The following is a 15,065-nucleotide window of genomic DNA, read 5'->3' as shown; positions in this document are numbered from 1 at the left end:
TTCCTCATTTCCAAAGACCCCGGGACTCTATCTATCATTTTGTCAAATTTTATCTGTTGTATTTTGGAATTATTTTTCTAGACAGGGTTCTATGTTAAACTCCACCCCCATCTGATCCCCCAAAGTGCAACCCCCCCCCCCCCTCAATCCGAAATGAAAAATATTTATACATAACAAGATACATTGGTTTATCATATCATTGAATATCTAATATATATAGAAAGGTTGTGGACAGTTTCAGGAACGAAAAAGAAGAAGAAGCGGGAAAAATGAAAGAATAATAAGAACCAAGCAAAAACTACGAGTTGGCATTCAGGACATACCTCGGAAGACTTATATATTTTTTTAACACATTTTTGCGTGTAACGTTTGGGAGACTTAAATATTCAATGTATAACAACTATGAGTATATTTCATACCTAATTAAATTGATGGTGGGATTTTGTAATCATGGTATCATTTTGAAGGATTAATCAAGTAAAAATAATCCACTATAGGAATTTTCAAAATAGTGATTACCGCGTGACTTCTTTTACCTATTTTAAATTGAAGTATATTGAGAAAGCAGCATGTTTTTGTTTTATCTCGGGGTTTTTTATTTATTTTTTTTAAGATATTAGCGATATTCAATTTTTGTGACCTCAACACTGTCGCTAATAATGCTCGCTAAAATTTCTACGGTATTTATAAACAATATATTTTCTCGTTTCATGTTGAAATGTACATGTTTACCTGATCAGGATATAGGGCTCACGGTGTGTGTGACCGGTCAACAAGGGATGCTGACTCCTCCTAGGCACCTGATCCCACTTCTGGTGTGTCCTGGGGTCCGTGTTTGCACAACTATCTATTTCGTATTGCTTATAGGAGTTATGAGATTGATCACTGTTCGTTCTATTCACCTTGCATGATTCAACTAATTCACATTTATATATTTTATGATTTAGATGTTACACAAAACATACATACGGTATAAAACTCCGAGTTTTCTCATTAGCTGAAATGGCCCCGTCCATACTTTTACAGATCTGGAAATACATGGACGATAGTAGATCAAGTTAAATAATTTAGGCTGGGCTTATATATTGTTAAAAACTTTTTAAATTTTGTATGGCGATAATTGTAGTCCATATCAATGATATTTTGAAATAAAGATTAGCAAACATTTACTAGAACTTCTCCATTCTGAAAACCTGTTTGACCCCAAAGATCTGCCTGGAATAGCTCGCTCTATACAAAAGACGATACCACATGATTTGGATGCAAGTTTTACGAACATAAACACGCCTTCAACGTTTTTTACTTTAAATAAAGTGTATTCGATATATGCCGTATATACATGTATGATTATTAACCAATGCACTAAATTTTGATGAATTGTATTTTGTTACATACACGTGTAGTTATCACTATCAGAAATAAGTTGACGTTTCTGAATCTAATTTTCTAAACAAATAATCATACATTTCGATTGTTTAAATTACATTCAAAGTGGAATGCACTACTGTGTATTACATGTACTTTCTTTATCAAAATTTCACACATGTAGATCTTTTGGTTCATATTCCTAAATTGATTGTTGTCCTTTGTGTCTCACGTTGTTTATCATTATTCCTGTAGGAATACCACGACGACAATTGCTTGTTATAGGGTTTAAAAAGCAATCGATATTTCGACATTCCTCATGACAAAATAAAAAGAGAACTATTAAAACTATTCAGAAACCATCGTCTGTGTATAAAATTTTAACTTCTGTACAGTAGAATTGCTGTTGTTGACCGCTGAAAGGGGGGACCGACTCCAATAGCTCATCCATTTTTATGGTACTTCACCTACAGCTGGTGACGTCTCAATATGAGTGAAAAATTCTCCGCGGGACATAAAACAATAAATCAATCTTTTGGGTTTTTTAACCGGATAGTGTGTTAAGTTAATGTAACCGAAATGTAGGATAATGGTTATAATGGTCATAAATATTTGTCCTGGTCGTGATTTTGTATAGAAAAAAGTGAATATCACATTGAATCATAATTGCATGACCACATTCAGGTAAAGTTTGAAAGATACATCCATTGCGTCAACATCATGAAACTATTGTATTTAGTAGTAAACCTTGTGTGATACACGTGTTATCAGGTCACTATTGTTGTAACTGCATATAATGTTAGAACCTATCCCTTAGAAGATAACATTTTCTCTAACCCTATGCGATTTATTAAAAGAAAACTGAGTCGCTGAAATTTTTCTTTTATCGTATGTGTTAATGAAGGGGTGATAAAGAAAGGATTTGGATCATATATATTATTTTCAAAACACGTCGGGACAGTTTAGCCTTCTCAGCTTAAACATACTACACATATTTAAGAAACGTGACTTTAAAATGATCGAGGGATCTGAGCTGCTACTGGGGTTATATCGCTTGCGCCGTGTTGATAATCTGCAGATTGCGAATAGACATGATTTATCCTAAAACATACCTTGGGGGTCGTTAATGATATGTCAAAATCTTTCTAAGCATATCCTAAATGTAAACTTGGTATCATTTGGATAACAACTTTAACATTTTTCGTCTAACTTTGCACACACATGATTTGACGGCTTGTATTTATATCAAAAGCAATCGAACCAATACGTTTTTACAGCATGTTCCCAAGATTTGCCTTTTTCTCAGTCAAGGGGTTTGACCTGACGAAAGTTGAGAACAAGCTCAGGATAGAGGGTGTGGAAATTTTTATTATTTGTCTTATGTGCCCCTCGGTACATCAAGGACTAGTATGGCAATGAAGTCTGTTTGAAGGTCTTCATAAGAATTGCTAGATCGTTCTTTCCTCACTGATTTTAACTACGCATTACTCCGTTTTGCTAATCGAGATATAAGGGTCATGGCGGATGTGATCGGTATACAGGGGATGTTTATTATTCCTAGGTACCCGATCCCGCCTCTGTTGTGTGCATGTGTCTGTGTTTGTTCTACTTTCAGCTTTGTTTTTCTTTATAAGATTCATAAGATTGATTTCTGCTCGTTGTTTTCATCTTTTCATTAGTACGATACAGACCTATACTGTAGTTGCACATTCAGCACATACGACTGGTTAGTAATAGGAGAGAGAGAGAGAGAGAGAGAGAGAGAGAGAGAGAGAGAGAGAGAGAGAGAGAGAGAGTATTGCATCATCCCAAAGCTATGAAAAGCATCTAACGGTCTCCTAATTTAAGATAAGTTCACAAGAGTCATTAAAACTTTAGCTGACATCGCAATATAAAAAGAGGACTAATTCATTTCCTATAAAACTCAATACAAATCCTTCACCCTCTCATCATTTTACAATATGGATTTGAGACAATTAATATTTGAGAGCTCGCTCCAAGCATTAATGAAAAGGTGAAAATAACAAACGGTAACTCCTATAGGGAATACAAAACTAAGAGTCGGGAAGTCACAGACCCCTGGACACACCATAGGTGGCAACCGTTGTCTAGGAGGCATAAGGTTCCCATTTTAATCGGACCCATCCGACGGGATTCCCATATCTCGATCATGTAAATCTAGTAATTATAGTCAAAATCAGTTTACAAAGAACGAGTCAACAATTGGTATGAAGCACCTCAGACGGCAATTAACCCAATGAGAGGTTATATACAAAGGTCAGATCGCTACAACGAACAAAGAATCCGTGAACCGACGACGACCCAAAATGAGACCGCCGAAAACCCTGAAACAGCAACGGGAGAGATTTTCTAAGTTGCTAGAATTTGTAACTAATCTCTTCGTATATCTATACATTGACATATGTTTAAATCAAACCTGCTTGTCAGCAGTCTTCCCCGATCCAAAACCGACACACGCAGAACAAGTACCGCGCAACAAACTTGCCGATACACAAAAACACCGTACCCAGAAGACAACGGAGCACCGCCCCAAAAGTACGGGAAATCGAAGATAAAGAAGCTGAAGTCACCCAGCCTGCCACAAAGGTGAGTTGTCAGTCTGCCATCAATATCTATGTTCAACAAACTATCTAGGTATGCAGCAGATGTAGAAGACTTGATGGTGTCTTTCATTTCGCGCTCACTGGGAAATATTGAATCGACATATCAATGAAACTTATCATTATAAATAAATCAAGCGCCGTCGATATATATTAATGATGAGATGAAAGTCACAATAAGGGATCATATCTTTTCATGTATAAGCTTTTGAATCAATACTCCCTGATAGGAATATAAAAAAGGTAAGCTAATACTAATAAAGAATTACAGTCCGTGTCTATGAGACTGTAGGAAGACCCAACGAATACATTGTCTATGACGAATTCCAACATATTTTTGATATCACCATCAGAGTGTCTGTGCGTAGGAATTAGATTGGTATTTAACGAAATAATTTTTTGAATGACTGACCACTAAATATGAATATTTCTCTTTTTCGTTTTTGTTGAAAACGCAATTGTATATGCTGTCATAAGTATAGTGGTTAATGTATCGTGGTGTAAAGTGTTGAAAAGCCATACATTTTGATGTTGTTGATTTGAGAAATGTTTTATGATTTCAGATCTACCACAATTTCTTTAGTCTATCAGTCAAACTGACGTGGGCTCACTCATGACATCTCCCTATGGAGGAAATATGGTATTTACGACAAATTTTAAGATCATTCATCACCTCTCCTTAGTCTATAAGAAGCGTGAACCCAACAAGGTCCATTAGGAAAGCACTTGTGATTGTGGAACCAACAATATGTTTCGATATACAGGGCTCACGGCGGGTGTGATTGGTTGACAGGGGATGCTTACTCCTCCTACGCAGAAGACACGACCTCTGGTGTGTCCAGCCTAGGGATTCATATTTGCCAACTCCTAATTTTGAATCTTTTACAGGAATAATGAGATTGATTACTGTTCGTTATTTTGACTTTTTCCTTACCAGCATGTAAGTCTAGAACTTAAGCGTTCGATTTCGAAACAAATGGGTTTTCTCAAAAGCTCTCTCCGCTTTACTTGAACACCTTATTGTCTTTAGATTGTTTATACACAGATAAGCAATCCAATATATAGACACAATGTCAAATAGTCTAATCAAACCGTCACCGTGTATTTCAAAATGACATGTAACTGTCTTGAACGAAAGGTGAAGATAACGAACAGTAATCAATCTCATAACTCCTACAAGCAATACAAAATAGATAGTTGGGCAATTACGAACCCTTGACCATGATGATACTGTTGATGAAGATATGCTTGGTGTCAAAGAAAGTACGACGAAAAAGAAATTATGAAGTCTTGATATTGGGCCACTTCTGCTGATATGCACAATTAACATGAAGGTGCATAGAAATATATTCAACTGTATGGAAATAAGTAATTTCCCATTCGAAAGAACAACGGAAGATAATAAACACTGACCAATCTTAAAACTCCTGTAAGGAATACAAAATAGAGAGTAGCTCAAACAAGGGCCCCTAAGCAACACATGTTGACTGGTCACACCCGCCGTTAGCCCTATATATTGATCAGGTAAACGGATTAATCCATTTCTCAAAATCAGTGTACTAAAAACGTCCTACCAATACGCCGGTTTCGAGATACGTCCGAGTTATTTCCCTTTGCAGAACTCTCGTACATAGTAAGGCGCGAAAGAATTTGTTTACACGCGGGGGTGGGACAGATATTCATCACAGCGTAAGGGAATGTACTCAGTAAGTTTCTCATATGCTGTTTGATAACCCGAATTCGATTGATACACAAACAAAGTAAGTGATAAGTATTTAGAGAGTATTTAAATACATAAAATTCTTATCCTATCACGTTATTTCGCTATTCATAAGTACCATATCCAAGATATTTCTTGCAAATATGACATTGTTTGTATGTTTCCACTTCGGTAAAACATTTCTTTCGATAGTATTTAGTATTTCTCACATTTACATATTTAAAGAGAAGCCGCTTTTAATATATTTCATCGTCCTCCTCGTTGACTGTATATCCACTCTGTCCCACTTAGGCATTCAAAGTTCCACTAAATGCACCTCCTATACAGAAGAGTTCGTATCTCGAAACTGGCGTATTGGTATGAATTACGTCAGACAGCATTCGATCCAATGATAGGTTGTATTGGCAAACTAGATCATTATAACGACCATAGAATTTGCAAAATACTGACTTTAAACGAGACTGTTGAAATCCCTGTATCATCAACTTGTTTGTCAATAGCCTGCCTCGATTTATGTATGTGATAACCAGGACAAATAATGACGAATACACCTCATAAATTGAGGTCATATATGAAGCCTACTAACCGATGATACCCCTCAAATAATTGATTCTAGTTTAATTTTTTCAGTCAAGTACTAATCAGTAGGTTAAGTACTAGTATACTCCAGACGCTAGAGTTTCAGATGCGACACCGTGGCTTTTATTGTGTTTTCATGCATTTTTTCTTTATATTTCATTACGTTTTATTTTCATTTTAATCCATTTTATCTTATTTATCTATTTTCATTATTATTATTATTATCTTCATGTAAAATAAATTCTAAGAATGTGGTCATTCAAGCAGAAAAAAATTTATGCAGGTAAACCTAGAGATTAATCTAAAATCAGAATTCATTGCTATGTGGTGTCATCGGTTAATATTCTTCATACAACTTTCAATTCCATTTTAATTAAAGTGTACTATTTGAGGTGTATTCGTCAGTGTTTTACCTGGTTCCACCTCACTCCATCCCCGCTTTCTTTTAACCCTACTTTCTACAGGCCTGTTTGCATATAATGACGTGATATACAATGTCAAAATATTGCTATTAATTCAAGGTAACATTATAATTATTATTGTACTTAATTGCTACTCTGATGAGTCAGACAGCTCAAAGACATAAACGAATCTGAATCTGAGCTGTTTGTTTTCATTAAATCGTAATAGAAATCCTGACTGTTAAGGGGTAAAAACTTGTCATCTATTATATTGACGAAAACATAGGAGTCCTAAAGATAAATACAGAAACAAATTGGCTAGAAAATATACCCGCATTTTCACTAGGAATGGAAGCTATCAAAGCGTTCACCTAGCCACGATATCGTCACAAAACAGGAATTGAGATAAAAGACAAATTTGAATCTTTACTGGAAACAAAAGCGGTGCATAAAATTAGAATGACGAGTGGGTTTTGTTTGGTAAAAATATTAGAATAAACCCAGCGATTACTATACCGATAATCATTTGAATTGCATGAAAATCAAAACATAGTTGAATTGCAATTAAATATAACAAGTGTACTGCATCCCTAACGTATATAACACCAATGCGTATCGAAACGAATTTCGACTTGCTTTCTGTCACATTTCAAATCTATGCACGGTAACGTCAAAACTCTAATCTTACAATAATGATGGCGATTGTTTACATTTGATGAGTTAGATTAAAATGTGTTGTCTATTAAATCGTATATAGTGACCTATATTTTAATTAGTTAATTTGGATATTGAAATTTGAATCTCGTCGTTTGAATCTCGAATGTCGAATGAGCCTTCTGGGCTTTCGTACATAGCACCTATAAATAACACAAAATTAAGAGCAGGACAAACACGTACCTCCTAACACACCAGAGTTGGAATCAAGTTCCTAGGAGGATTAAGCATTCCATGTTGACCTGTTACACCCACCGAACAGGAAATTAAGTAATTCATAGTCAATTAGTATGTAAAGAATGACTTAATCTGTATGAAATACATCTAGGAACAATCGACCTAACGACAGATTAGAAGAGGTAATTTTCATTTCATCACTTCAGAATATGCAATAATATCTAGCGATTCAGTCCGCTTAAACCAAAAAACCTTACTCATCCATACAATGTATACCTACTACAGTGTCGGATGTAAATCTGATTAAATTTGTGTTCCTACCGTGGGATATAGAGTCGCGGGGAAGTAAACCTGTTCACAAATGCACATCAATTGCAAAATTTGAAGGATGTTGTTGCAAGCAATATTTTATTCTAAAAACATAGTTACTTGGGAATGGAACATTTTCTGTCTAATGTTTAACAATATCACTCATACAAAAATATAGGTCAGTTTTAAAATCCGAAATTGGAGGCTAAATACCACCATTCTATCACAAAGGCAAAATTCTATACCGTTAACCTTGGAATCTCCAATGATAGGTTTTCATTGGAATTCCACACGGTTTATCCTCTTCTCCTGGGACTTACATCAGAATTCCAAAACTTTAAAGCACATCTACAAAATTTGTAAACATACGAAGGGTAGCTCGTAAAATGTGATGAACGAAAAGACATATTGGTAGACCTACAGACGGAGATAATAATATACTCATACTTTTTTTTTTTTTAAATCCAGGTATCACTGTTCGATCTCACTATGGGTGTTTCATAAAGTGGAGATTTCTATGCTCTTCAAGTTTTTCCTCAACATATTTGAGAAACTAGATGTACGTGCTACGGCTAAAATATTTACATTTCCAATATTTTTGTCTTCGATATCTTTACTAATTTGATTGATAACCATTTTCTCATGAATGCAATAGAGATGTGAACAATATGCGTTTGGATCTTGATAAATATAGTACGTCTATTTTAACAGAAATGAATTACCACAAAAACGAAACAATCAATACAAGTGATTATGAACTACAACATTTCACGACTGCATTATTTTCATGACGCGCTAATGCTATAGGGGATGCTTATTCCTCCTAGGCACCTGATATTACCTCTGGTATGTCCAGGGGTCACACCCACCGTGAGCGTCCAGGGCGATCCCCTCGTAGGTCCCTTCCCCAATTTACTTCCCCCATAGCCCCACAAAACTTAGATCAGCAGGTCTCACAAAAATGGTGAAAATCCATAGGTATCGAATCAGTTGAGAGATATAAACACCATATGCAGATAATAATGGAATATTGCTAAATAAATATGTGAAGTTGACGATGGAGAAGTTGAGATCAACCTGTTTGCCATACAGTTGAATTGTCAGTTTGTCATTAATGTCTACTTTCAATAAAATATCTAAGTATGAAGCAGAAGTGGACGACTTGGTTGGTCTTTTATTTCGCGCTCACAGGGATATATCGAATAGGTATATGTATGAAAATTACTATTGTTATGAGATAAAACATCGTCGATACATCTAAATATCGATTTGAAGGCCACAGCAAGAGATTTTTTCTTCTCGCGTAGGTTTTGAATAAATTTTGCTTCATATGAATACAGAAACAGTTCAGCTAACAAAGGAGCACAATTCGTAACCATGGAAATTCCAACAGACTGGTAGAAAACTTGATCACCAAAGACCACGAAAATATTGTTTTTGAGGAACTCTAACGCCTTTTTATTTGAACGTCAGAGCACTTGTGAGTGGAATCAGAGTTGCGTTTAACAAAGTAATTTTTGGATGACTGATCACTAGATATGACTTTTTGTTCAAGAAGCAACTGTCTATGATTTCAAAAAGTCTAATCGATAATTGATCGTGAGGAATGGTCGTGGAAAGAGTTGAAAAATCACACGTTTTGATGTTGTTGATTTGAGAAAAGCTTTGTGATTTCAAGTTTACTAAAAGTTCTTTAGAATGTTTTTAGAATCCACATTTGATTTACACCATTTATGGCATATGTAGTCGCACAGTAAGTTTGAAGTTTCTCCTTCACAGTTGTTAATATTTTTGTGAGGAGCAAAGATAAGGGCTTGGTAAAACATTTACTGGATCCAGCAAAGTATCTTTGTTTGTAAGGGATTTTATGTAATTTAGGAATCCAAAATAGGTACGGTAACTTATGTTCATTCGACCCAACGACTGGGATACCAAATGTGGTTAAAACTGAGGCATGGTTTTTGATTAATTTTATCATTTGAAATGGCTATTAGAGTATATATACGATTACCAGAAGTGGAGTTATTGCCAAGTTCATTTAAAATACAGTTGTGATAATGAACCTTACAGACAAAAACACTGTTGTTACAAGCTTTGTCACCTGGAGCCAAAACATGTTACTCAAGTAACCTACTTTATTTTTTTATCACTTCTGGTTTACTAAACACAATTCTCCTAGAGTTGTAGAATTTTTTTAAAAGTGCCATAAATCCAAGAATACGACAAGCAAGGGGAACTGAGGACCTATTCTAACTTGGATCCCCACGGGAATGCTAGAACATTAATGAATTGACATATTTTGACAAAATAAGCAATTCTAAGAGTAAATAATATGTTGGAATAGTAAAATACAATCCAGACAAGGTGTTAACTTACTAATGTCTATATGAGGGTAGACATAAATAATTGTGTGTTGATTGTTATAGAGACAGAACATACGTTTATGCGTAAGTTTATGAGTTTGGGTGTACTTCTCTAGATCTATTTTTTTTTAAATTTTGCAATAATTCTCAATCCAAGAAACATTTGGTGTAAATCTGCGAACACCTGACTAAAATCAACTCCTATCAGTACTTTCAGTACTTTGATTAGTGCAAGCAGCTATTTTGTGACATTTTTCTTGATTTGATTCCTATTATCAATATTTTATATCTTCTGGGAATAGGAGTTTAGCTTGCATAATGTGAAGATTATACGGTACCGGTAATATGATGCTAAATTGATATGGTGTTGGATTTTGCCTGCTTCAAACAAAAACAATGAAAAGTGTCCTTGGCAATGTTTCTAACGTCGAAAAATAGATATGTGGTGTGCCTTAGCATGACTATAATAAAAGAAGCTTCTTTTGCGTTTTCATTTGAAATACAATGATCTCGTGGGGGTGGGGCTCGTGGGGGTCCGGGTTAGAATAAGTCCTCAGTACCCTTTGCTTGTTGAATGCAGTGTAATGGAGAGTAAAGCCGTTGGTTCTGATGATGGAAGTTATCATGTATACATTGAAAAATGATGATGATGATAACGAACAGTGATCGTATATACTAATGTTGGTATCTAGTTACATTTTAATGAGATTCATCTGTCACGTACCACATATATGAATTGCGCCATGTTGTTACCTAAATATATATATCCTAAACTTCTTCATTGATACTGGCACATGTGTAATAAATGCATGTTTGATTTCTTGATTCTGGAAAATAAATCAAAATGTTAGTCTATAAACATTACTTATTTATCAATATAAACAAAATTATCTAAAGAAGGGAAAACATATCAAATAACATCTCAAGAATCAGTCAGTTTATTGATTTGATTAAGATAATTGTGGTGTGTGTTTAGTATAGATAATTGTGGTGTGTGTTTAGTATAGATAATTGTGGTGTGTGTTTAGTATAGATAATTGCGGTGTGTGTTTAGAGTAAAACTTATACGGTACCAATTTTGATGCACCAGATGCGCATTTCGACAAATAATGTCTCTTCAGTGATGCTCAACCGAAATGTTTGAAATCCGAAATAACTATGAAGTTTAGAGCTAAATATAGCCAAAAACAGCGTGCCAAAAAGTGGAGCCAAATTATTGATAATTGTGGTGTGTGTTTAGTATAGATAATTGTGGTGTGTGTTTAGTATAGATAATTGTGGTGTGTGTTTAGTATAGATAATTGCATCACATTGGAGAAACACGGTATCATCCTGGGGAGACATCGATGTATTTTAATTGATGTGTGTGGTTTGCTTATTTTAGGTCCTTTGGATATTTTCATTCCTATCAATACATCACTAGATACATTTAGACCTATCTATTGCGATCAGGGTCTTAACAGTGGGCGTGCCATAACATGCAAATGCATGTCACTACATGAGACGTTTGTTTTAAGGCATCCGCTGAAAGACCCACGATACTCAATTCTAAATTCCGAGTGTATGACGAATGGGTGTCAATTCCGAGTGTATATCGAAGTGATATTTACTACTTAAAGTAGTAAATATGTTAACGTTTTAGGTGTGATATAATCAAGGAAGGGACTGACCATGATCTCCCGATCAACGATATCATTGGAGGCATTTAAAATTATAAGTCCTACTGTACATCACTACTTCTTTTGATTTAAAACTCTTAATTCACATTAAACATTCCCGATACCTTACACTTATTTCCACGCGTAATTTCTTTTACAACAAAATTCTGCTAAACACCAGATTCTGCTATAAAATCAGCTAGTCAGCGATAGTTCATTACAAAAACCTTTTGGAAAAGTAAAGAGTGTTTTTTTTAAAAAAAATAGCTATAGTAGAGTATTGTTTGGTACTTTGATTTGCATAAGGAAAGTGTGCTATCCTCTCTTTTGAAAACGCTTTGGCACTTTGATTTTCCTTTAAAAAATATCGCATTTGCTCAATGCGATTTTTTGATAATTAATTGATCACAGCGGACATTGGATCATAATAGACATTGACAATTTTATTTTACAGTAATGCTGTGTAGCATACTAAAATATGTTTACTTTGGTTAGCCTACGTAATAAAACAATGGATGTATGTAGGGATACAGGGGTTTTATATCCTTAAAATCCGTGATCCCGTATCGCGGCAGGCGTAAACACATCTAGAAACCATCGTTGATGTGGCCCTGAATGCCCTCCATAGTTCTAAATTTGTGACACTTTACACACAGTTGGAGACCTTACTTTATGAACGAAACAAATCTAGAAAGGACGTAACTCAAATAAACAAAATTTGAAATCACTTGTAACAGTTAAGCATTTGCAGACACCCTTATGGAGTACAATCTGTGAATTTTCAAACGTGAATAGAAAAGGTGTTTCATTTGACAGATATATTCCTAAGCTTAATTTGCGAACGCTTTTAAAAATGCGATTCGGGATATCACTCTAGACGATTCCAAGATCGATGATTATAGAGAACTTTTCATTTTCTTATTTTCGAAAAAAAAAAAAAACGAAAACAAATCCAGATACAACAAGCCCTCAGCACTACTGTATATGTGTTGTAAACAGTGCAAGCAATTTCAAAGTACATGAAATGAATTAAATGATAAGCTGTACTTGTATGGTTTAAAATATGAACACTATTCAATGTTTTTGCTAATGATAATTATCATGTTTATCTTTATTTCCCTCATCGTTAGATTACATCTAAAATGATGCCTTTGCTAACCTTCCTACTGATGGTCCATGTTTCACAAGCTGAAACACAGACCGGAAGCTGCAAAGATATCTTACATGGGATTCTGTCTGGACTTGGAGAATATCAGATTGGAGCTCTAAAAGAAGAGTTCCAAAGGTTCACAAATAACATGGAGCGATCTATGAATGTATTCAAGAAACAAATGAGAGCTGATTTTGAGAGAAAAGGTATATTACTATACTTTTATGAATCACTGTCAATTATTTCACATTCTCTTTACGGTGATGTTTTCTAACTGCTCAAATAGATCATATCTCACTGATGAAAGGAAGTTAAAAAAAATACCTGTATGTGTTTTAATGTAAATTTTATAATAATGATAATAAGGAATAAGTCACTGATTAGTAAATGTTAAGATTTTTGTAAATCTACTGAGGGAAAATTTCATTGTTAACTGGAACTGCTTACCTGGAAAAAGACAATTCACTTCAAAGTTTGCATTTTAATTTGATCAAAACAGAGGTGATTGTGATACTTTTGAGGTTGTCTTCGATTTCCGTAAATATCCAGGAACATGTGGTTAACGGACAATGAAATCCATTAAGTGTTACATACATACTTTATCAAAAACGAAGCCATTCTCTTTAGAAACAAAAATGAAAATAATATTCATCCTATTTAAGAGATGAAAGGTTCAATTTCTTCGGTAGAATACACTTTTAAAATGCTCATGGTCTCGCTGAAATGGCTTCTGGACGTTCTTGTAGTAGAAGTTCCTAAATATCTACAGAACTCAATCACTAATTTAACAATTATTGAGCAACAATGAATGAGTACCCTCCTAAGCACCTGATGCCACTTCTGGTATGTCCAGAGTTCCGTGTTTGCCCTACTCTCTATTTTATATTGATTATAAGAGTTATAAGATTTAATCACTGTTTGTTATCTTCTCATATTGTCTTTGTTCGATACAGGTAAAATGAACAGGAGTGTCGTCTATACAAGATGGGGAAAGAAGTCATGTCACTCGAATGCCGAGCTGGTTCTTTCTGGTGAGTGTAGATGTAGATAAGAGGAACTGGATTTTGTAATGAAGGAATACTCATCAGTAAAAATGATCTTCCTATGACAGGATATACTGGTGGATCACATTATACCCACTCGGGAGCGGCTGTTGAGCCCCTTTGTTTACCAAGAGATCCCGAATGGGGCCGGTACAAAGATGGGTCTGACGGCACTAGAGCTTTTGTATATGGAGCAGAATACGAAACCCACGATTCTCTTACTAACTTGCGCAGACTCCATGACCATGACGTGCCTTGTGCTGTCTGCCTGGTCCATAATAGATCTGTTTTAAAAGTGTTCCCAGGTACGACTGACCCTTTTTTAGGTATTTAGATATTCAAAATATCAAGTTTTAATCAACTTAATGCATTTATACATATGTTAAAGATCAATGTTATGCAAAACAATTTCCAAAAATACATCAATACCTAACTGTTGTTTCTCATTATTGTAGCAAGGAAAACATGTTACAAAGGTTGGAGATTGGAATATGAAGGATATCTAATGGCGGGGCTTTATAATCATCCTGCTGCCACAACCTACAAATGTGTGGATAAGAACCCTGACATTATTACTGGGGGTCATTATAATCACGAGGGTTATCTTTTCTATTCCGTTGAGGCAAGATGTGGTTCATTGAAATGTCCGCCATACGTACACGGGCGTGAACTTGTATGTGCTGTCTGCTCCAGGGAATAGAGCTATCAGATGGTACACTGGAAACAATAAAAAGTGTTTTCGGATTGTTTGATTTCATATATTCTATTTTGTCGAAAGGTCTTATTTTTTCTTCATTCCATTGCTCACAGTTTTCCCCGAAACAACAGTGTATTGGCATATATCAAACAAAGTAATGGTGATCTGACTTACGTAAATGTTTGTGTCGCTTGTATTGCTTTGTTCCTTAGAAATTCAAATCGTTTAATTTCAGTTTTACAAGATGTACCCGCAGGCTATGAGATTG

At 35.1% G+C, this 15,065-nt stretch overlaps 1 protein-coding gene across 1 annotated transcript; it reads left to right on the top strand.

Annotated features, from left to right (window-relative positions):
- The first annotated feature begins 11,014 nt into the window (after positions 1–11,014).
- On the top strand, positions 11,015–14,845 carry LOC125657659 (uncharacterized). Its single transcript, XM_056150042.1, has 5 exons — positions 11,015–11,095; positions 13,038–13,263; positions 14,011–14,088; positions 14,169–14,405; positions 14,556–14,845. Exons 2-5 carry the CDS (start codon positions 13,050–13,052, stop codon positions 14,798–14,800), a joined length of 774 nt encoding a protein of 257 aa, XP_056006017.1. The 5' UTR covers positions 11,015–11,095; positions 13,038–13,049; the 3' UTR covers positions 14,801–14,845.
- The last annotated feature ends 220 nt before the right edge of the window (positions 14,846–15,065 follow it).

This window comes from Ostrea edulis, chromosome 9 (assembly GCF_947568905.1).
Source record: "Ostrea edulis chromosome 9, xbOstEdul1.1, whole genome shotgun sequence".
NCBI lineage: Eukaryota > Metazoa > Mollusca > Bivalvia > Ostreida > Ostreidae > Ostrea > Ostrea edulis.
The sequence above is the reverse complement of the archived record's forward strand: the minus strand, read 5'-3'. Positions and strand labels throughout refer to the sequence as shown.

Coding starts and splice junctions, on each gene's coding strand:
- LOC125657659 (XM_056150042.1), top strand. CDS start 13,050: ATGATGCCTTTGCTAACCTTCCTACTGATGGTCCATGTTTCACAAGCT. Junction 14,089..14,168: donor TGCCGAGCTGGTTCTTTCTG/GTGAGTGTAGAT, acceptor TTCCTATGACAG/GATATACTGGTGGATCACAT. Junction 14,406..14,555: donor TGTTTTAAAAGTGTTCCCAG/GTACGACTGACC, acceptor TCATTATTGTAG/CAAGGAAAACATGTTACAAA.